Genomic DNA, 23,725 nt, shown 5'->3' on the forward strand with positions numbered 1-23,725 from the left:
CCATAGTGCCAGACCCACTGCCCCTCCCACAGTGCCTACCACTGCCCCTCCCACAGTGCCGTACCCACTGCCCCTCCCACAGTGACAGACCCACTGCCCCTCCCACAGTGCCTACCCACTGCCCCTCCCAGTGCCATACCCACTGCCCCTCCCACAGTGCCAGACCCACTGCCCCTCCCACAGTGCCAGACCCACTGCCCCTCCCACAGTGCCTACCCACTGCCCCTCCCACAGTGCCGCACTCACTGCCCCTCCCAGTGACATCCCACTGCCCCTCCCACAGTGCCGTACTCACTGCCCCTCCCACAGTGCCTACCCACTGGCCCTCCCACAGTGCCGTACTCACTGCCCCTCTCACAGTGACAGACCCACTGCCCCCTCCCACAGTGACAGACCCACTGCCCCTCCCACAGTGACAGACCCACTGCCCCCTCCCACAGTGACAGACCCACTGCCCCTCCCACAGTGCCGTACTCACTGCCCCTCCCAGTGACAGACCCACTGCCCCTCCCACAGTGCCTACCCACTGCCCCTCCCCACAGTGCTGTACCCACTGCCCCTCCCACAGTGCCGTACCCACTGCCCCTCCCACAGTGCCATACCCACTGCCCCTCCCAGTGACAGACCCACTGCCCCTCCCATAGTGCCGTACTCACTGCCCCTCCCACAGTGACAGACCCACTGCCCCCTCCCACAGTGCCATACCCACTGCCCCTCCCACAGTGACAGACCCACTGCCCCTCCCAGTGACAGACCCACTGCCCCTCCCACAGTGCCATACCCACTGCCCCTCCCACAGTGCCTACCCACTGCCTCTCCCACAGTGCCTACCCACTGCCCCTCCCACAGTGCCATACTCACTGCCCCTCCCACAGTGCCATACCCACTGCCCCTCCCACAGTGCCTACCCACTGCCCCCCCAGTGCCTACCCACTGCCCCCCCACAGTGCCGTACCCACTGTCCTTCCCACAGTGACAGACCCACTGTCCCTCCCACAGTGACAGACCCACTGCCCCCTCCCACAGTGACAGACCCACTGCCCCTCCCACAGTGCCTACCCACTGCCCCTCCCACAGTGACAGAACCACTGCCCCTCCCACAGTGACAGAACCACTGCCCCTCCCACAGTGCCATACCCACTGCCCCTCCCACAGTGCCTACCCACTGCCCCTCCCACAGTGACATCCCACTGCCCCTCCCAGTGCCGTACCCACTGCCCCTCCCATAGTGACATCCCACTGCCCCTCCCAGTGCCGTACCCACTGCCCCTCCCACAGTGACGGACCCACTGCCCCTCCCACAGTGCCGTACCCTCTGCCCCTCCCACAGTGCCGTCCTCACTGCCCCTCCCACAGTGCCGTACCCACTGCCCCTCCCACAGTGCCGTACCCACTGCCCCTCCCACAGTGACAGACCCACAGCCCCTCCCACAGTGACAGACCCACTGCCCCTCCCACAGTGACAGACCCACTGCCCCTCCCACAGTGACAGACCCACTGCCCCTCCCACAGTGACATACCCACTGCCCCTCCCACAGTGCCAGACCCACTGCCCCTCCCACAGCGACAGACCCACTGCCCCTCCCACAGTGCCGTACTCACTGCCCCTCCCACAGTGCCAGACCCACTGCCCCCTCCCACAGTGACAGACCCACAGCCCCTCCCACAGTGACAGACCCACTGCCCCTCCCACAGTGCCATACCCACTGCCCCTCCCACAGTGCCAGACCCACTGCCCCTCCCACAGCGACAGACCCACTGCCCCTCCCACAGTGCCGTACCCACTGCCCCTCCCACAGCGACAGACCCACTGCCCCTCCCACAGTGCCTACCCACTGCCCCTCCCAGTGCCATACCCACTGCCCCTCCCACAGTGCCAGACCCACTGCCCCTCCCACAGTGCCAGACCCACTGCCCCTCCCACAGTGCCTACCCACTGCCCCTCCCACAGTGCCGCACTCACTGCCCCTCCCAGTGACATCCCACTGCCCCTCCCAGTGCCGTACTCACTGCCCCTCCCACAGTGCCTACCCACTGGCCCTCCCACAGTGCCGTACTCACTGCCCCTCCCACAGTGACAGACCCACTGCCCCCTCCCACAGTGACAGACCCACTGCCCCTCCCACAGTGACAGACCCACTGCCCCCTCCCACAGTGACAGACCCACTGCCCCTCCCACAGTGCCGTACTCACTGCCCCTCCCAGTGACAGACCCACTGCCCCTCCCACAGTGCCTACCCACTGCCCCTCCCACAGTGCCGTACCCACTGCCCCTCCCACAGTGCCGTACCCACTGCCCCTCCCACAGTGCCATACCCACTGCCCCTCCCAGTGACAGACCCACTGCCCCTCCCATAGTGCCGTACTCACTGCCCCTCCCACAGTGACAGACCCACTGCCCCCTCCCACAGTGCCATACCCACTGCCCCTCCCACAGTGACAGACCCACTGCCCCTCCCAGTGACAGACCCACTGCCCCTCCCACAGTGCCGTACCCACTGCCGCTCCCAGTGCCGTACCCACTGCCCCTCCCACAGTGCCTACCCACTGCCCCTCCCACAGTGACAGACCCAGTGCCCCTCCCACAGTGCCGTACCCACTGCCCCTCCCAGTTCCGTACCCACAGCCCCTCCCACAGTGACAGACCCACTGCACCTCCCACAGTGACAGACCCACTGCCCCTCCCACAGTGACAGACCCACTGCCCCTCCCACAGTGACAGACCCACTGCCCCTCCCACAGTGCCATACCCACTGCCCCTCCCACAGCGCCAGACCCACTGCCCCCTCCCACAGTGACAGACCCACTGCCCCCTCCCACAGTGACAGACCCACTGCCCCTCCCACAGTGACAGACCCACTGCCCCCTCCCACAGTGCCATACTCACTGCCCCTCCCACAGTGACAGACCCACTGCCCCACCCAGTGACAGACCCACTGCCCCCTCCCACAGTGCCACACCCACTGCCACTCCCAGTGACAGACCCACTGCCCCTCCCAGTGCCATACTCACTGCCCCCTCCCACAGTGCCATACCCACTGCCCCTCCCAGTGACATACCCACTGCCCCTCCCACAGTGACAGACCCACTGCCCCTCCCACAGTGACAGTCCCACTGCCCCCTCCCACAATGACAGACCCACTGCCCCTCCCACAGTGACAGACCCACTGCCCCTCCCATAGTGCCAGACCCACTGCCCCTCCCACAGTGCCTACCCACTGCCCCTCCCACAGTGCCGTACTCACTGCCCCTCCCACAGTGACAGTCCCACTGCCCCCTCCCACAGTGCCGTACTCACTGCCCCTCCCACAGTGACAGACCCACTGCCCCTCCCACAGTGACAGACCCACTGCCCCTCCCATAGTGCCAGACCCACTGCCCCTCCCACAGTGCCTACCCACTGCCCCTCCCACAGTGCCGTACCCACTGCCCCTCCCACAGTGCCAGACCCACTGCCCCTCCCACAGTGCCTACCCACTGCCCCTCCCACAGTGCCGCACTCACTGCCCCTCCCAGTGACATCCCACTGCCCCTCCCACAGTGCCGTACTCACTGCCCCTCCCACAGTGCCTACCCACTGGCCCTCCCACAGTGCCGTACTCACTGCCCCTCCCACAGTGACAGACCCACTGCCCCTCCCACAGTGACAGACCCACTGCCCCCTCCCACAGTGACAGACCCACTGCCCCTCCCACAGTGCCGTACTCACTGCCCCTCCCAGTGACAGACCCACTGCCCCTCCCACAGTGCCTACCCACTGCCCCTCCCACAGTGCCGTACCCACTGCCCCTCCCACAGTGCCGTACCCACTGCCCCTCCCACAGTGCCATACCCACTGCCCCTCCCAGTGACAGACCCACTGCCCCTCCCATAGTGCCGTACTCACTGCCCCTCCCACAGTGACAGACCCACTGCCCCCTCCCACAGTGCCATACCCACTGCCCCTCCCACAGTGACAGACCCACTGCCCCTCCCAGTGACAGACCCACTGCCCCTCCCACAGTGCCATACCCACTGCCCCTCCCACAGTGCCTACCCACTGCCTCTCCCAGTGCCTACCCACTGCCCCTCCCACAGTGCCATACTCACTGCCCCTCCCACAGTGCCATACCCACTGCCCCTCCCACAGTGCCTACCCACTGCCCCCCCAGTGCCTACCCACTGCCCCCCCACAGTGCCGTACCCACTGTCCTTCCCACAGTGACAGACCCACTGTCCCTCCCACAGTGACAGACCCACTGCCCCCTCCCACAGTGACAGACCCACTGCCCCTCCCACAGTGCCTACCCACTGCCCCTCCCACAGTGACAGAACCACTGCCCCTCCCACAGTGACAGAACCACTGCCCCTCCCACAGTGCCATACCCACTGCCCCTCCCACAGTGCCTACCCACTGCCCCTCCCACAGTGACATCCCACTGCCCCTCCCAGTGCCGTACCCACTGCCCCTCCCATAGTGACATCCCACTGCCCCTCCCAGTGCCGTACCCACTGCCCCTCCCACAGTGACGGACCCACTGCCCCTCCCACAGTGCCGTACCCTCTGCCCCTCCCACAGTGCCGTCCTCACTGCCCCTCCCACAGTGCCGTACCCACTGCCCCTCCCACAGTGCCGTACCCACTGCCCCTCCCACAGTGACAGACCCACAGCCCCTCCCACAGTGACAGACCCACTGCCCCTCCCACAGTGACAGACCCACTGCCCCTCCCACAGTGACAGACCCACTGCCCCTCCCACAGTGCCATACCCACTGCCCCTCCCACAGTGCCAGACCCACTGCCCCTCCCACAGCGACAGACCCACTGCCCCTCCCACAGTGCCGTACTCACTGCCCCTCCCACAGTGCCAGACCCACTGCCCCCTCCCACAGTGACAGACCCACTGCCCCTCCCACAGTGACAGACCCACTGCCCCTCCCACAGTGCCATACCCACTGCCCCTCCCACAGTGCCAGACCCACTGCCCCTCCCACAGCGACAGACCCACTGCCCCTCCCACAGTGCCGTACCCACTGCCCCTCCCACGGTGACAGACCCACTGCCCCTCCCACAGTGCCTACCCACTGCCCCTCCCAGTGCCATACCCACTGCCCCTCCCACAGTGCCTACCCACTGCCCCTCCCACAGTGCCATACTCACTGCCCCTCCCACAGTGCCATACCCACTGCCCCTCCCACAGTGCCATACCCACTGCCCCTCCCACAGTGCCTACCCACTGCCTCTCCCACAGTGCCGTACCCACTGCCCCTCCCACAGTGCCGTACTCACTGCCCCTCCCACAGTGACAGACCCACTGCCCCTCCCACAGTGCCGTACCCACTGCCCCTCCCACAGTGCCTACCCACTGCCCCCCCAGTGCCTACCCACTGCCCCCCCACAGTGCCGTACCCACTGTCCTTCCCACAGTGACAGACCCACTGCCCCCTCCCACAGTGACAGACCCACTGCCCCTCCCACAGTGCCTACCCACTGCCCCTCCCACAGTGACAGAACCACTGCCCCTCCCACAGTGACAGAACCACTGCCCCTCCCACAGTGCCATACCCACTGCCCCTCCCACAGTGACATCCCACTGCCCCTCCCAGTGCCGTACCCACTGCCCCTCCCATAGTGACATCCCACTGCCCCTCCCAGTGCCGTACCCACTGCCCCTCCCACAGTGACGGACCCACTGCCCCTCCCACAGTGCCGTACCCTCTGCCCCTCCCACAGTGCCGTCCTCACTGCCCCTCCCACAGTGCCGTACCCACTGCCCCTCCCACAGTGCCGTACCCACTGCCCCTCCCACAGTGTCGTACCCACTGCCCCTCCCAGTGCCGTACCCACTGCCCCTCCCACAGTGACAGACCCACAGCCCCTCCCACAGTGACAGACCCACAGCCCCTCCCACAGTGACAGACCCACTGCCCCTCCCACAGTGACAGACCCACTGCCCCTCCCACAGTGACAGACCCACTGCCCCTCCCACAGTGCCATACCCACTGCCCCTCCCACAGTGCCAGACCCACTGCCCCTCCCACAGCGACAGACCCACTGCCCCTCCCACAGTGCCGTACTCACTGCCCCTCCCACAGTGCCAGACCCACTGCCCCCTCCCACAGTGACAGACCCACTGCCCCTCCCACAGTGCCGTACTCACTGCCCCTCCCACAGTGCCAGACCCACTGCCCCCTCCCACAGTGACAGACCCACTGCCCCTCCCACAGTGCCATACCCACTGCCCATCCCACAGTGACAGACCCACTGCCCCTCCCAGTGACAGACCCACTGCCCCCTCCCAGAGTGCCATACCCACTGCCCCTCCCACAGTGACAGACCCAATGCCCCTCCCACAGTGACAGACCCACTGCCCCTCCCACAGTGCCATACTCACTGCCCCTCCCACAGTGACATAACCACTGCCCCACCCAGTGACAGACTCACTGCCCCCTCCCACAGTGACAGACCCACTGCCCCTCCCACAGTGCCATACCTACTGCCCATCCCACAGTGACAGACCCACTGCCCCTCCCAGTGACAGACCCACTGCCCCCTCCCAGAGTGCCATACCCACTGCCCCTCCCACAGTGACAGACCCACTGCCCCTCCCACAGTGACAGACCCACTGCCCCTCCCACAGTGACAGACCCACTGCCCCTCCCACAGTGCCAGACCCACTGCCCCTCCCACAGTGCCATACCCACTGCCCCTCCCACAGTGCCATACCCACTGCCCCTCCCACAGCGCCAGACCCACTGCCCCTCCCACAGCGACAGACCCACTGCCCCTCCCACAGTGCCGTACTCACTGCCCCTCCCACAGTGCCAGACCCACTGCCCCCTCCCACAGTGACAGACCCACTGCCCCTCCCACAGTGCCATACCCACTGCCCATCCCACAGTGACAGACCCACAGCCCCTCCCAGTGACAGACCCACTGCCCCCTCCCAGAGTGCCATACCCACTGCCCCTCCCACAGTGACAGACCCACTGCCCCTCCCACAGTGACAGACCCACTGCCCCCTCCCACAGTGCCATACCCACTGCCCCCTCCCAGTGACAGACCCACTGCCCCTCCCAGTGCCATACCCACTGCCCCCTCCCACAGTGACATACCCACTGCCCCTCCCACAGTGACATATCCACTGCCCCTCCCACAGTGACAGACCCACTGCCCCTCCCACAGTGCCATACCCACTGCCCCTCCCACAGTGACAGACCCACTGCCCCTTCCACAGTGCCGTACCCACTGCCCCTCCCAGTGCCGTACCCACAGCCCCTCCCACAGTGACAGACCCACTGCCGCTTCCACAGTGCCAGACCCACTGCCACCCCACAGTGCCCACCCACTGCCCCTCCCACAGTGCCGTACCCACTGCCCCTCCCACAGTGACAGACCTACTGCCCCTCCCACAGTGACAGACCCACTGCCCCTCCCACAGTGACAGACCCACTGCCCCTCCCACAGTGACAGACCCACTGCCCCTCCCACAGTGACAGACCCACTGCCCCTCCCACAGTGACAGACCCACTGCCCCTCCCAGTGACAGACCCACTGCCCCTCCCACAGTGCCAGACCCACTGCCCCTCCCACAGTGCCTACCCACTGCCCCTCCCACAGTGCCAGACCCACTGCCCCTCCCACAGTGACAGACCCACTGCCCCTCCCACAGTGACAGACCCACTGCCCCTCCCACAGTGACAGACCCACTGCACCTCCCATAGTGCCAGACCCACTGCCCCTCCCACAGTGCCTACCCACTGCCCCTCCCAGTGCCATACCCACTGCCCCTCCCACAGTGCCAGACCCACTGCCCCTCCCACAGTGCCAGACCCACTGCCCCTCCCACAGTGCCGCACTCACTGCCCCTCCCAGTGACATCCCACTGCCCCTCCCACAGTGCCGTACTCACTGCCCCTCCCACAGTGCCTACCCACTGGCCCTCCCACAGTGCCGTACTCACTGCCCCTCCCACAGTGACAGACCCACTGCCCCCTCCCACAGTGACAGACCCACTGCCCCTCCCACAGTGACAGACCCACTGCCCCCTCCCACAGTGACAGACCCACTGCCCCTCCCACAGTGCCGTACTCACTGCCCCTCCCAGTGACAGACCCACTGCCCCTCCCACAGTGCCTACCCACTGCCCCTCCCACAGTGCCATACCCACTGCCCCTCCCAGTGACAGACCAACTGCCCCTCCCATAGTGCCGTACTCACTGCCCCTCCTACAGTGACAGACCCACTGCCCCTCCCACAGTGCCTACCCACTGCCCCTCCCACAGTGCCGTACCTACTGCCCCTCCCACAGTGCCGTACCCACTGCCCCTCCCACAGTGCCGTACTCACTGCCCCTCCCACAGTGCCTACCCACTGCCCTTCCCACAGTGCCATACCCACTGCCCCTCCCAGTGACAGACCCACTGCCCCTCCCACAGTGCCAGACCCACTGCCCCCTCCCACAGTGACAGACCCACTGCCCCTCCCACAGTGACAGACCCACTGCCCCTCCCACAGTGACAGACCCACTGCCCATCCCACAGTGACAGACCCACTGCCCCTCCCAGTGACAGACCCACTGCCCCCTCCCACAGTGCCATACCCACTGCCCCTCCCAGTGACAGACCCACTGCCCCTCCCAGTGACAGACCCACTGCCCCTCCCACAGTGCCATACCCACTGCCCCTCCCACAGTGACTACCCACTGCCTCTCCCACAGTGCCTACCCACTGCCCCTCCCACAGTGCCATACTCACTGCCCCTCCCACAGTGACATACCCACTGCCCCTCCCACAGTGCCATACCCACTGCCCCTCCCACAGTGCCTACCCACTGCCTCTCCCACAGTGCCGTACCCACTGCCCCTCCCACAGTGCCGTACTCACTGCCCCTCCCACAGTGACAGACCCACTGCCCCTCCCACAGTGCCGTACCCACTGCCCCTCCCACAGTGCCTACCCACTGCCCCCCCACAGTGCCGTACCCACTGTCCCTCCCACAGTGACAGACCCACTGTCCCTCCCACAGTGACAGACCCACTGCCCCCTCCCACAGTGACAGACCCACTGCCCCTCCCACAGTGCCTACCCACTGCCCCTCCCACAGTGACAGAACCACTGCCCCTCCCACAGTGCCATACCCACTGCCCCTCCCACAGTGCCTACCCACTGCCCCTCCCACAGTGACATCCCACTGCCCCTCCCAGTGCCGTACCCACTGCCCCTCCCACAGTGACATCCCACTGCCCCTCCCAGTGCCGTACCCACTGCCCCCCACAGTGACGGACCCACTGCCCCTCCCACAGTGACGGACCCACTGCCCCTCCCACAGTGCCGTACCCTCTGCCCCTCCCACAGTGCCGTCCTCACTGCCCCTCCCACAGTGCCGTACCCACTGCCCCTCCCACAGTGCCATACCCACTGCCCCTCCCACAGTGTCGTACCCACTGCCCCTCCCAGTGCCGTACCCACAGCCCCTCCCACAGTGACAGACCCACAGCCCCTCCCACAGTGACAGACCCACTGCCCCTCCCACAGTGACAGACCCACTGCCCCTCCCACAGTGACAGACCCACTGCCCCTCCCACAGTGACAGACCCACTGCCCCTCCCACAGTGCCAGACCCACTGCCCCTCCCACAGCGACAGACCCACTGCCCCTCCCACAGTGCCGTACTCACTGCCGCTCCCACAGTGCCAGACCCACTGCCCCCTCCCACAGTGACAGACCCACTGCCCCTCCCACAGTGCCATACCCACTGCCCATCCCACAGTGACAGACCCACTGCCCCTCCCAGTGACAGACCCACTGCCCCCTCCCAGAGTGCCATACCCACTGCCCCTCCCAAAGTGACAGACCCACTGCCCCCTCCCAGAGTGCCATACCCACTGCCCCTCCCAAAGTGACAGACCCACTGCCCCTCCCACAGTGACAGACCCACTGCCTCCTCCCACAGTGCCATACTCACTGCCCCTCCCACAGTGACATAACCACTGCCCCACCCAGTGACAGACCCACTGCCCCCTCCCACAGTGCCACACCCACTGCCCCTCCCAGTGACAGACCCACTGCCCCTCCCAGTGACAGACCCACTGCCCCCTCCCACAGTGCCACACCCACTGCCCCTCCCAGTGACAGACCCACTGCCCCTCCCACAGTGCCATACCCACTGCCCCTCCCACAGTGACGTACCCACTGCCCCTCCCACAGTGACATACCCACTGCCCCTCCCACGGTGACAGACCCACTGCCCCTCCCACAGTGCCGTACTCACTGCCCCTCCCACAGTGACAGACCCACTGCCCCTCCCACAGTGACAGACCCACTGCCCCTCCCACAGTGCCAGACCCACTGCCCCTCCCACAGTGCCAGACCCACTGCCCCTCCCACAGTGCTGTACTCACTGCCCCTCCCAGTGACAGACCCACTGCCCCTCCCACAGTGACAGACCCACTGCCCCTCCCACAGTGACAGACCCACTGCCCCTCCCACAGTGACAGACCCACTGCCCCTCGCACAGTGCCGTACTCACTGCCCCTCCCACAGTGCCAGACCCACTGCCCCTCCCACAGTGCCAGACCCACTGCCCCTCCCACAGTGCCAGACCCACTGCCCCTCCCACAGTGCCAGACTCACTGCCCCTCCCACAGTGCCAGACCCACTGCCCCCTCCCACAGTGACAGACCCACTGCCCCCTCCCCCACAGTGCCAGACCCACTGCCCCCCCCACAGTGACATACCCACTGCCCCCCCCACAGTGCCAGACCCACTGCCCCCCCACCACAGTGACAGACCCCCCCCCCCACAGTGATAGACCCACTGCCCCCCCCCACAGTGCCAGACCCACTGCCCCCCCCCCACAGTGCCAGACACCCCCCCCCTCCCACAGTGACAGATCCCCCCTCTCCCACAGTGCAAGACCCCCCCTCCCACAGTGACAACCCCCCCCCCCTCCCACAGTGAGAGACCCCCCCCCTCTCCCACAGTGACAATCCCCCCCAGTAACGGACCCCCCCCCACCCCCACCCCCAGTGACAAACACCCCCCCTCCCAGTGACAGACCGCCCCCCCTCCCACAGTGACAGACCCTCCCCCCCTCTCCCACAGTGACAGACCCCCCCCCTCCCACAGTGACAGACCCCCCCCCCCTCTCCCACAGTGCCAGACCCCCCCCCCCACAGTGATAGACCCACTGCCCCCCCCCACAGTGCCAGACCCACTGCCCCCCCCCCACAGTGCCAGACACCCCCCCCCTCCCACAGTGACAAATCCCCCCCTCTCCCACAGTGCAAGACCCCCCCTCCCACAGTGACAACCCCCCCCCCTCCCACAGTGATAGACCCCCTCCTCTCCCACAGTGAGAGACCCCCCCCCTCTCCCACAGTGACAATCCCCCCCAGTAACGGACCCCCCCCCCTCTCCCACAGTGTCAGACCCCCACCCCCAGTGACAAACACCCCCCCTCCCAGTGACAGACCGCCCCCCCTCCCACAGTGACAGACCCTCCCCCCCTCTCCCACAGTGACAGACCCCCCCCTCCCACAGTGACAGACCCCCCCCCCTCTCCCACAGTGCCAGACCCACCCCCCAATATTGACAAACCCCCCCAGTGACGGACCCCCCCTCTCCCACTGTGCTAGACCCCCACCCCCAGTGACAAACCCCCCCCCTCCCAGTGACAGACCCCCCTCTCCCACAGTGACAGACCCCCCCCCCTCCCACAGTGACAGACCCCCCCCTCCCACAGTGACAGACCCCCCCCTCCCAGTGGCAGTCACCCCCCCACCCCACAGGGACAGACCCCCCCTCCCACAGTGACAGACCCCCCCCTCTCTCACAGTGACAGACCCCCCCCCCTCTCTCACAGTGACAGACCCCCCCCCCCTCTCTCACAGTGACAGACCCCCCCCCCAGTGCCAGAATGCTCACTGCGACCTTACCATCAAATCTTGCTTCGATTAGGAAACATTGCAGAAGGAAAGAGCTGTTAAACCCCCCCCTCCGACCCATCTCTCTCTCCAACAGCTCAGATTGTTCTCGAACCTGTTCTCTGGTCATTTACTCCACCCTTAGGCAAAACCTATTTACCCAGTTTTCATACTTGATGGGAAAACCCCGGACAATTCAGAGCAATGAGCATCTCACCTGGAGGAGCATATCTGCTGAACCTGTTGTGGAGTTAATGCAAACGTAACAATTGCCTCCTCGAACCGCTGCCCATTACTCGAGGCTGTGAAGAAAGCAGCAACATTACCCCGGATACACACCAGGATCTGCATCAAGGGTGCAATAGACCTACCGACCCTCACCCCCAACACACACACAGACACACACACACACAGACCTGCCCTCACCCCCAACACACACACACACAGACCTGCCCTCACCCCCAACACACACACACACAGACCTGCCCTCACCCCCAACACACACACACACACAGACCTGCCCTCACCCCCAACACACACACACACAGACCTGCCCTCACCCCCAACACACACACACACAGACCTGCCCTCACCCCCAACACACACACACACACAGACCTGCCCTCACCCCCAACACACACAGACACACACACACACAGACCTGCCCTCACCCCCAACACACACACACACACAGACCTGCCCTCACCCCCAACACACACACACAGACTTGCCCTCACCCCCAACACACACACACACAGACTTGCCCTCACCCCCAACACACACACAGACACACACACACACAGACCTGCCCTCACCCCCAACACACACACAGACCTGCCCTCACCCCCAACACACACACACACAGACTTGCCCTCACCCCCAACACACACACAGACACACACACACACAGACCTGCCCTCACCCCCAACACACACACAGACCTGCCCTCACCCCCAACACACACACACACACACACACAGACCTGCCCTCACCCCCAACACACACACAGACCTGCCCTCACCCCCAACACACACACACACAGACCTGCCCTCACCCCCAACACACAGACCTGCCCTCACCCCCAACACACAGACACACACAGACCTGCCCTCACCCCCAACACACACACACACACAGACCTGCCCTCACCCCCAACACACACACACACAGACCTGCCCTCACCCCCAACACACACACACAAGGGTGGACAGGAGACCCGGACGGTCTGGCCTTACCTAACGTGGTAGGCTTGGTCAGTTCGTCGTAGATATCATAGAAAGGCAGCCTCCTCATTTTGACGTCGGGGTGAACGGGTGGCGAGAGATGCTGCAGGTCTATTTCACGTTTGGGAGTGAGCATGCCGAGAGGAGCCAGCAGAGGGGACAGCAAGGCAGAGGCACCGTAGTGAAGCTGAGGGGTGACCGGAGCCAGCGATGCACTGGGCGATGGGAGCCCCATCGCGGGCGGGACAGACAGTAAAGGCAGGTCCATGGCAGCGTGGGTCTTGCGTGGGAAGCGTCGCCTGTAGAGCTCTTTAATTTTCATCTGCACGGCTGGACTGCAGCCAGATTTCAGCATGTGCAGCACTTTGGTCAATAGCTCGTGTTTCCGTCCAGTCTTGTTCCGGCCAGAGAAACCCAGAAGCACTTGCAGCTCCGACACTCTAAAACTCATCACCATGTGCTGCAAACAGGAAACACACATCAGTCACAAGACACACAGGGGAAAGAGATCCTCATCACAGCAGCCTCAAACACCGCTCCCGCTACACCCCGCCCCCAACACACCGCTCCCCCGTCCCCCCAACACACCGCTCCCCCGTCCCCATCCCCAACACAGCGCTCCCCCGTCCCCATCCCCATCACACCGCTCCCCCGTCCCCCCAACACACCGCTCCCCCGTCCCCCCAACACAGCGCTCCCCCGTCCCCCCAACATACCGCTCCCCCGTCCCCATCCCCAACACACCGCTCCCGCTACACCCCGCCCCCAACATACCGCTCCCCCATCCCCCCAACACACCGCTCCCCCGTCCCCACAACACACCGCTCCCCCGTCCCCATCCCCAACACACCGCTCCCGCTACACCCCGCCCCCAACACACCGCTCCCCCGTCCCCCCAACACACCGCTCCCCCGTCCCCATCCCCAACACAGCGCTCCCCCGTCCCCCCAACACACCGCTCCCCCGTCCCCCCAACACACCGCTCCCCCGTCCCCCCAACACACCGCTCCCCCGTCCCCATCCCCATCACACCGCTCCCCCGTCCCCCCAACACACCGCTCCCCCGTCCCCCCAACACAGCGCTCCTCCGTCCCCCCAACACACCGCTCCCCCGTCCCCCCAACATACCGCTCCCCCGTCCCCATCCCCAACACACCGCTCCCGCTACACCCCGCCCCCAACATACCGCTCCCCCATCCCCCCAACACACCGCTCCGCCGTCCCCCCAACACACCGCTCCCCCGTCCCCCCAACACACCGCTCCCCCGTCCCCCCAACACACCGCTCCCCCGTCCCCCCAACACACCGCTCCCCCGTCCCCCCAACACACCGCTCCCCCGTCCCCCCAACACACCGCTCCCCCGTCCCCCCAACACACCGCTCCCCCGTCCCCCCAACACACCGCTCCCCCGTCCCCCCAACACACCGCTTCCCCGTCCCCCCAACACACCGCTCCCCCGTCCCCCCAACACACCGCTCCCCCGTCCCCACAACACACCGCTCCCCCGTCCCCCCAACACACCGCTCCCCCGTCCCCCCAACACACCGCTCCCCCGTCCCCCCAACACACCGCTCCGCCGTCCCCCCAACACACCGCTCCCCCGTCCCCCCAACACACCGCTCCCCCGTCCCCCCAACACACCGCTTCCCCGTCCCCACAACACACCGCTCCCCCGTCCCCATCCCCAACACACCGCTCCCCCGTCCCCCCAACACACCGCTCCCCCGTCCCCCCAACACACCGCTCCCCCGTCCCCCCAACACACCGCTTCCCCGTCCCCACAACACACCGCTCCCCCGTCCCCATCCCCAACACACCGCTCCCCCGTCCCCCCAACACACCGCTCCCCCGTCCCCCCAACACACCGCTCCCCCGTCCCCCCAACACACCGCTCCCCCGTCCCCCCAACACACCGCTCCCCCGTCCCCCCAACACACCGCTTCCCCGTCCCCACAACACACCGCTCCCCCGTCCCCATCCCCAACACACCGCTCCCCCGTCCCCCCATCACACCGCTCCCCCGTCCCCCCAACACACCGCTCCCCCGTCCCCCCAACACACTGCTCCCCCGTCCTCCCAACACACCGCTCCGCCGTCCCCCCAACACACCGCTCCCCCGTCCCCCCAACACACCGCTTCCCCGTCCCCACAACACACCGCTCCCCCGTCCCCATCCCCAACACACCGCTCCCCCGTCCCCCCATCACACCGCTCCCCCGTCCCCCCAACACACCGCTCCCCCGTCCCCCCAACACACTGCTCCCCCGTCCTCCCAACACACCGCTCCCCCGTCCCCCCAACACACCGCTCCCCCGTCCCCACAACACACCGCTCCCCCGTCCCCCCAACACACCGCTCCCCCGTCCCCATCCCCAACACACCGCTCCCGCTACACCCCGCCCCCAACACACCGCTCCCCCGTCCCCCCAACACACCGCTCCCCCGTCCCCATCCCCAACACACCGCTCCCCCGTCCCCATCCCCAACACACCGCTCCCCCGTCCCCATCCCCAACACACCGCTCCCCCGTCCCCATCCCCAACACACCGCTCCCCCGTCCCCATCCCCAACACACCGCTCCCCCGTCCCCCCAACACACCGCTCCGCCGTCCCCCCAACACAGCGCTCCCCCGTCCCCATCCCCAACACACCGCTCCCCCGTCCCCCCAACATACCGCTCCCCCGTCCCCATCCCCAACACACCGCTCCCCCGTCCCCCCAACACACCGCTCCCCCGTCCCCCCAACACACCGCTCCCCCGTCCCCCCAACACACCGCTCCCCCGTCCCCCCAACACACCGCTCCCCCGTCCCCATCCCCAACACACCGCTCCCCCGTCCCCAACACACCGCTCCCCCGTCCCCAACATACCGCTCCCCCGTCCCCATCCCCAACACACCGCTCCCCCGTCCCCATCCCCAACACACCGCTCCCCCGTCCCCATCCCCAACACACCGCTCCCCCGTCCCCATCCCCAACACACCGCTCCCCCGTCCCCATCCCCAACACACCGCTCCCCCGTCCCCATCCCCAACACACCGCTCCCCCGTCCCCATCCCCAACACACCGCTCCCCCGTCCCAACACACCGCTCCCCCGTCCCCAACACACCGCTCCCCCGTCCCCATCCCCAACACACCGCTCCCCCGTCCCCCCAACACACCGCTCCCCCGTCCCCAACACACCGCTCCCCCGTCCCCAACACACCACGTCCCCATCCCCAACACACCGCTCCCCCGTCCCCAACACACCGCTCCCCCGTCCCCAACACACCGCTCCCCCGTCCCCATCCCCAACACACCGCTCCCCCGTCCCCATCCCCAACACACCGCTCCCCCGTCCCCAACACACCACTCCCCCATCCCCCCATCACACCGCTCCCCCGTCCCCATCCCCAACACACCGCTCCCGCTAACACCCCACCCCCAACCCCAACACACCCCACCCCCAACACACCCCACCCCCATCACACCGCTCCCCCGTCCCCAACACACTGCTCCCCCGCCCCCCATCCCCAACACACCGCTCCCGCTAACACCCCGCCCCCAACCCCAACACACCCCACCCCCAACACACCGCTCCCCTGTCCCCAACACACCGCTCCCCCGCCCCCATCCCCAACACACCGCTCCCCCGCCCCCATCCCCAACACACCGCTCCCGCTACACCCCGCCCCCAACACACCGCTCCCCCGTCCCCATCACACCGCTCCCCCCGCCCCATCCCCAACACACCGCTCCCCGTCCCCATCGCCCCGCCCCCGCTACACCCCGCCACAACTACACCCTGCACCCAACACACCGCTCCCTCGTCCCCAACCCCAACACACTGCTCCCGCCCCCCCCGCGAACACCCCGCTCCCCACTAACTACCCCCCGAACACACCGCTCCCCACTAACTACCCCCCGAACACACCGCTCCCCACTAACTACCCCCCGAACACACCGCTCCCCACTAACTACCCCCGAACACACCGCTCCCCAATAACTACCCCCCGAACACACCGCTCCCCACTAACTACCCCCCGAACACCCCGCTCCCCACTAACTACCCCCGAACACCCCGCTCCCCACTAACTACCCCCAAACACACCGCTTCCCAATAACTACCCCCCAAACACACCGCTCCCCACTAACTACCCCCCAACACACCGCTCCCCACTAACTACCCCCCAACACACCGCTCCCCACTAACTACCCCCGAACACACCGCTCCCCACTAACTACCCCCGAACAGCCCGCACCCAACTAACTACCCCCGAACACCCCCCGAACACACAGCTCCCCACTAACTACCCACTAACTACCCCAGAACACGCTGCTCCCCACTAACTACCCCCGAACACCCCGCTCCCCACTAACTACCCCCGAACAGACCGCTCCCCACTAACTACCCATTAACTACCCCCGAACACCCCGCTCCCCACTAACTACCCCCAACACACCGCTCCCCACTAACTACCCTCAACACACCGCTCCCCACTAACTACACCCGAACACACCGCTCCCCACTAACTACCCCCCAACACACCGCTCCCCACTAACTACCCCCGAACACACCACTCCCCACTAACTACCCCCGAACACACCGCTCCCCACTAACTACCCCCAACACACCGCTTCCCACTAACTACCCCCAACACACCGCTCCCCACTAACTACCCCCAACACACCGCTCCCCACTAACTACCCCCCGAACACCCCGCTTCCCACTAACTACCCCCCGAACACCCCGCTCCCCACTAACTACCCCCCGAACACCCCGCTCCCACTAACTACCCCCGAACACACCGCTCCCCACTAACTACCCCCGAACACACCGCTCCCCACTAACTACCCCCGAACACCCCGCTCCCCACTAACTACCCCCGAACACCCCGCTCCCCACTAACTACCCACTAACTATCCCCCGAACACACCGCTCCCCACTAACTACCCCCGAACACCCCGCTCCCCACTAACTATCCCCGAACACCCCGCTCCCCACTAACTACCCCCGAACACCCCGCTCCCCACTAACTACCCCCGAACACCCCGCTCCCCACTAACTACCCCCCAACACACCGCTCCCCACTAACTACCCCCGAACACACCGCTCCCCACTAACTACCCCCGAACACCCCGCTCCCCACTAACTACCCACTAACTACCCCCGAACACCCCGCTCCCCACTAACTACCCCCGAACACACCGCTCCCCACTAACTACCTACTAACACCCCGCTCCCCATTAACTACCCCCGAACACCCCGCTCCCCACTAACTACCCACTAACTACCCCCGAACACCCAGCTCCCCACTAACTACCCCCGAACACCCCGCTCCCCACTAACTACCCCCGAACACACCGCTCCCCACTAACTACCCCCGAACACCCCGCTCCCCACTAACTACCCACTAACTATCCCCCGAACACACCGCTCCCCACTAACTACCCCCGAACACCCCGCTCCCCACTAACTACCCCCGAACAGACCGCTCCCCACTAACTACCCATTAACTACCCCCGAACACCCCGCTCCCCACTAACTACCCCCAACACACCGCTCCCCACTAACTACCCTCAACACACCGCTCCCCACTAACTACACCCGAACACACCGCTCCCCACTAACTACCCCCCAACACACCGCTCCCCACTAACTACCCCCGAACACACCACTCCCCACTAACTACCCCCGAACACACCGCTCCCCACTAACTACCCCCAACACACCGCTCCCCACTAACTACCCCCAACACACCGCTCCCCACTAACTACCCCCAACACACCGCTCCCCACTAACTACCCCCCGAACACCCCGCTCCCCACTAACTACCCCCCGAACACCCCGCTCCCCACTAACTACCCCCCGAACACCCCGCTCCCACTAACTACCCCCGAACACACCGCTCCCCACTAACTACCCCCGAACACACCGCTCCCCACTAACTACCCCCGAACACCCCGCTCCCCACTAACTACCCCCGAACACCCCGCTCCCCACTAACTACCCACTAACTATCCCCCGAACACACCGCTCCCCACTAACTACCCCCGAACACCCCGCTCCCCACTAACTATCCCCGAACACCCCGCTCCCCACTAACTACCCCCGAACACCCCGCTCCCCACTAACTACCCCCGAACACCCCGCTCCCCACTAACTACCCCCCAACACACCGCTCCCCACTAACTACCCCCGAACACACCGCTCCCCACTAACTACCCCCGAACACCCCGCTCCCCACTAACTACCCACTAACTACCCCCGAACACCCCGCTCCCCACTAACTACCCCCGAACACACCGCTCCCCACTAACTACCTACTAACACCCCGCTCCCCATTAACTACCCCCGAACACCCCGCTCCCCACTAACTACCCACTAACTACCCCCGAACACCCAGCTCCCCACTAACTACCCCCGAACACCCCGCTCCCCACTAACTACCCCCGAACACACCGCTCCCCACTAACTACCCCCGAACACCCCGCTCCCCACTAACTACCCACTAACTATCCCCCGAACACACCGCTCCCCACTAACTACCCCCGAACACCCCGCTCCCCACTAACTACCCGCTAACACCCCGCTCCCCAATAACTACCCCCGAACACCCCGCTCCCCACTAACTACCCACTAACTATCCCCCGAACACACCGCTCCCCACTAACTACCCCCGAACACCCCGCTCCCCACTAACTACCCGCTAACACCCCGCTCCCCAATAACTACCCCCGAACACCCCGCTCCCCACTAACTACCCACTAACTATCCCCCGAACACACCGCTCCCCAATAACTACCCCCGAACACCCCGCTCCCCACTAACTACCCACTAACTACCCCCGAACACCCCGCTCCCCACTAACTACCCACTAACTACCCCCGAACACCCCGCTCCCCACTAACTACCCCCGAACACCCCGCTCCCCACTAACTACCCACTAACTACCCCCGAACACCCCGCTCCCCACTAACTACCCCCGAACACACCGCTCCCCACTAACTACCCACTAACACCCCGCTCCCCACTAACTACCCACTAACTATCCCCCGAACACACCGCTCCCCACTAACTACCCCCGAACACACCGCTCCCCACTAACTACCCACTAACACCCCGCTCCCCACTAACTACCCACTAACTATCCCCCGAACACACCGCTCCCCACTAACTACCCCCGAACACACCGCTCCCCACTAACTACCCACTAACTATCCCCCGAACACACCGCTCCCCACTAACTACCCACTAACACCCCACTACCCACTAACTACTGTCCCAGTCCCCGGGGCCGGGCCTGTCCCTGAGCCCGGGATGGGGGAGGGGAGGGGCGGGGCGGTGAGCCGTCCGATGCCGGGCTCCCTCTCCCCGCGGCCGGCAGCAGAGGCCCCGGTTCCCACTCCCGGCTCCCCCCGCTCCCCGGGCCCCGGGTCCACAGGCCGGTCTCCCCCACCCCCCCCCGGTCCCCCCGCTCCCACCTTTATCTCTGCGCCATCCGCCATCGCCAGACATCGCGCCGCCCCCGCCCCGGCCCCGTGACATCAGCACGCACGGCACGCACCGGGGGGCGGAGCCATGGGCTGTGGGCGGGGCCTGGTGTAGTGACCATGGCAACGGGGAGGGAGTCCGTCACCGGGGTATGGTGAGGGTATGTTACCGGGGTATGGTGAGGTAGGTTACCGGGGTATGGTGAGGTAGGTTACCGGGGAAGTGTTGGGTATGTTACCGGGGTATGGTGAGGGTGGGTTACCGGGGTATGGTGAGGTAGGTTACCGGGGAAGTGTTGGGTATGTTACCGGGGTATGGTGAGGTAGGTTACCGGGGAAGTGTTGGGTATGTTACCGGGGTATGGTGAGGTAGGTTACCGGGGTATGGTGAGGGTACATTACCGGGGTATGGTGAGGTAGGTTACCGGGGTATGGTGAGGTAGGTTACCGGGGAAGTGTTGGGTATGTTACCGGGGTATGGTGAGGGTGGGTTACCGGGGTATGGTGAGGTAGGTTACCGGGGAAGTGTTGGGTATGTTACCGGGGTATGGTGAGGTAGGTTACCGGGGAAGTGTTGGGTATGTTACCGGGGTATGGTGAGGTAGGTTACCGGGGTATGGTGAGGGTACATTACCGGGGTATGGTGAGGGTACGTTACCGGGGTATGGTGAGGTAGGTTATCAGGGAAGTGTTGGGTATGTTACCGGGGTATGGTGAGGTAGGTTACCGGGGTATGGTGAGGTAGGTTACCGGGGTATGGTGAGGGTGGGTTACCGGGGTATGGTGAGGTAGGTTACCGGGGTATGGTAAGGGTAGGTTACCGGGGTATGCTGAGATAGGTTACCGGGGTATGGTGAGGCAGGTTACCGGGGTATGGTGAGGCAGGTTACCGGGAAAGAGTTGGGTAGATTACCGGGGTATGGTGAGGTAGGTTACCTGGGTATGGTGAGGTAGGTTACCGGGTTATGGTGAGGGTAGGTTTCCGGGGTATGGTGAGGTAGGTTACCGGTGTATGGTGAGGGGAGGTTACCGGGGTATGGTGAGGTAGGTTACCGGGGAAGTGTTGGGTAGGTTACCAGGGTATGGTGAGGGTAGGTTACCGGGGTATGGTGAGGTAGGTTACCGGGGTATGGTGAGGTAGGTTACCGGGGTATGGTGAGGGTAGGTTACCGGGGAAGTGTTGGGTAGGTTACCGGGGTATGGTGAGGTAGGTTACCGGGGTATGGTGAGGGTAGGTTTCCGGGGTATGGTGAGGTAGGTTACCGGGGTATGGTGAGGGTAAGCTACCGGGGTATGGTGAGGTAGGTTACCGGGGAAGTGTTGGGTAGTTTACTGGGGTATGGTGAGGGTAGGTTACCAGGGTATGGTGAGGTAGGTTACCGGGTTATGGTGAGTGTAGGAGTCCGGGGTATGGTGAGGTAGGTTACCGGGGAAGTGTTGGGTAGTTTACTGGGGTATGGTGAGGGTAGGTTAGCAGGGTATGGTGAGGTAGGTTACCGAGTTATGGTGAGGGTAGGAGTCCGGGGTATGCTGAGGTAGGTTACCGGGATATGGTGAGGGTAGGTTACCGGGGAAGTGTTGGGTAGGTTACCAGGGTATGGTGAGGTAGGCTAACGGGGTATGGTGAGGGTAGGTTACCGGGGTATGGTGAGGTAGGTTACTGGGGTATGGTGAGGTAGGTTACCGGGGTATGCTGAGGTAGGTTACCGGGGTATGCTAAGGGTAGGTTACCGGGGTATAGTGAGGGTACGTTACCGGGGTATGGTGAGGGTATGTTGCCGGGGTATGGCGAAGTAGGTTACCGGTGTATGGTGAGGGTAGGTTACCGGGGTATGGTGAGGGTAGGCTACCGGGGTATGGTGAGGTAGATTACCGGGGTATGGGGAGGTAGGTTACCGGGGTATGGTGAGGGAGTATGTTACCGGGGTATGGTGAGGGAGTATGTTACCGGGGTATGGTGAGGTAGGTTACCGGGTATGGTGAGGGAGTATGTTACCGGGGTATGGTGAGGGTAGGTTACCGGGGTATGGTAAGGGTAGGTTACCGGGAAAGTAGTGGATAGGTTACCGGGGTATGGTGAGTTAGGTTACCAGGGTATGGTGAGGGTAGATTACCGGGGTATGGTGAGGTAGGTTACCGGGGTATGCTGAGGTAGGATACCGGGGTATGGTGAGGGTAGCTTACCGGGGAAGTGTTGGATAGGTTACCGGAGTATGGTGAGGTAGGTTACCGGGGTATGGTGAGGTAGGTTACCGGGGTATGGTGAGGGTAGGTTACCGGGGAAGTGTTGGGTAGGTTACCGGGGTATGGTGAGGTAGGTTACCGGGGTATGGTGAGGGTAGGTTACCGGGGAAGTGTTGGGTAGGTTACCGGGGTATGGTGAGGTAGGTTACCGGGGTATGGTGAGGGTAGGTTACCGGTGTATGGTGAGGTAGGTTATCGGGGAAGTGTTGGGTAGGTTACCGGGGTATGGTGAGGCAGGTTACTGGGGTATGGTGAGGTAGGTTACCGGGGTATGGTGAGGTAGGTTACCAGGGTATGGTGAGGGTAGGTTACCGGGGTATGCTGAGATAGGTTACCGGGGTATGGTGAGGCAGGTTACCGGGGTATGGTGAGGTAGGCTACCGGGGTATGGTGAGGTAGGTTACCAGGGTATGGTGAGGGTAGGTTACCGGGGTATGGTGAGGTAGGTTACCGGGGTATGCTGAGGTAGGTTGCCGGGGTATGGTGAGGCAGGTTACCGGGAAAGTGTTGGGTAGATTACCGGGGTATGGTGAGGTAGGTTACCTGGGTATGGTGAGGTAGGTTATCGGGATATGGTGAGGGTAGGTTACCGGGATATGGTGAGGTAGGTTACCGGGATATGGTGAGGGTAGGTTACCGGGGTATGGTGAGGTAGGTTACCGGGGTATGGTGTGGGTGGGTTTCCGGGGTATGGTGAGGTAGGTTACCGGGGTATGGTGACGGGAGGTTACCGGGGTATGGTGAGGTAGGTTACCGGGGAAGTGTTGGGTAGGTTACCAGGGTATGGTGAGGGTAGGTTACCGGGGTATGGTGAGGTAGGTTACCGGGGTATGGTGAGGTAGGTTACCGGGGTATGGTGAGGTAGGTTACCGGGGTAT

The 23,725-nt window shown here is 64.6% G+C and overlaps 1 protein-coding gene across 1 annotated transcript in view; it reads right to left on the bottom strand.

Annotated features, from left to right (window-relative positions):
* LOC139240229 (E3 SUMO-protein ligase PIAS3-like) overlaps positions 1 to 20,675 on the bottom strand; it is a 64,236-nt gene extending 43,561 nt beyond the window's left edge. The window contains exons 1-3 of the mRNA XM_070868710.1: positions 20,595 to 20,675; positions 13,141 to 13,588; positions 12,123 to 12,207 (exon numbers count right to left, since the gene is read on the bottom strand). Of these exons, the coding sequence (XP_070724811.1) occupies positions 12,123 to 12,207; positions 13,141 to 13,588; positions 20,595 to 20,618 (557 nt within the window). The 5' untranslated portion in view covers positions 20,619 to 20,675. The remainder of the gene's footprint in view (positions 1 to 12,122; positions 12,208 to 13,140; positions 13,589 to 20,594) is intronic.
* Positions 20,676 to 23,725: the final 3,050 nt, after the last annotated feature.

Source organism: Pristiophorus japonicus, chromosome 30 (assembly GCF_044704955.1).
Source record: "Pristiophorus japonicus isolate sPriJap1 chromosome 30, sPriJap1.hap1, whole genome shotgun sequence".
NCBI classification, from domain to species: domain Eukaryota; kingdom Metazoa; phylum Chordata; class Chondrichthyes; family Pristiophoridae; genus Pristiophorus; species Pristiophorus japonicus.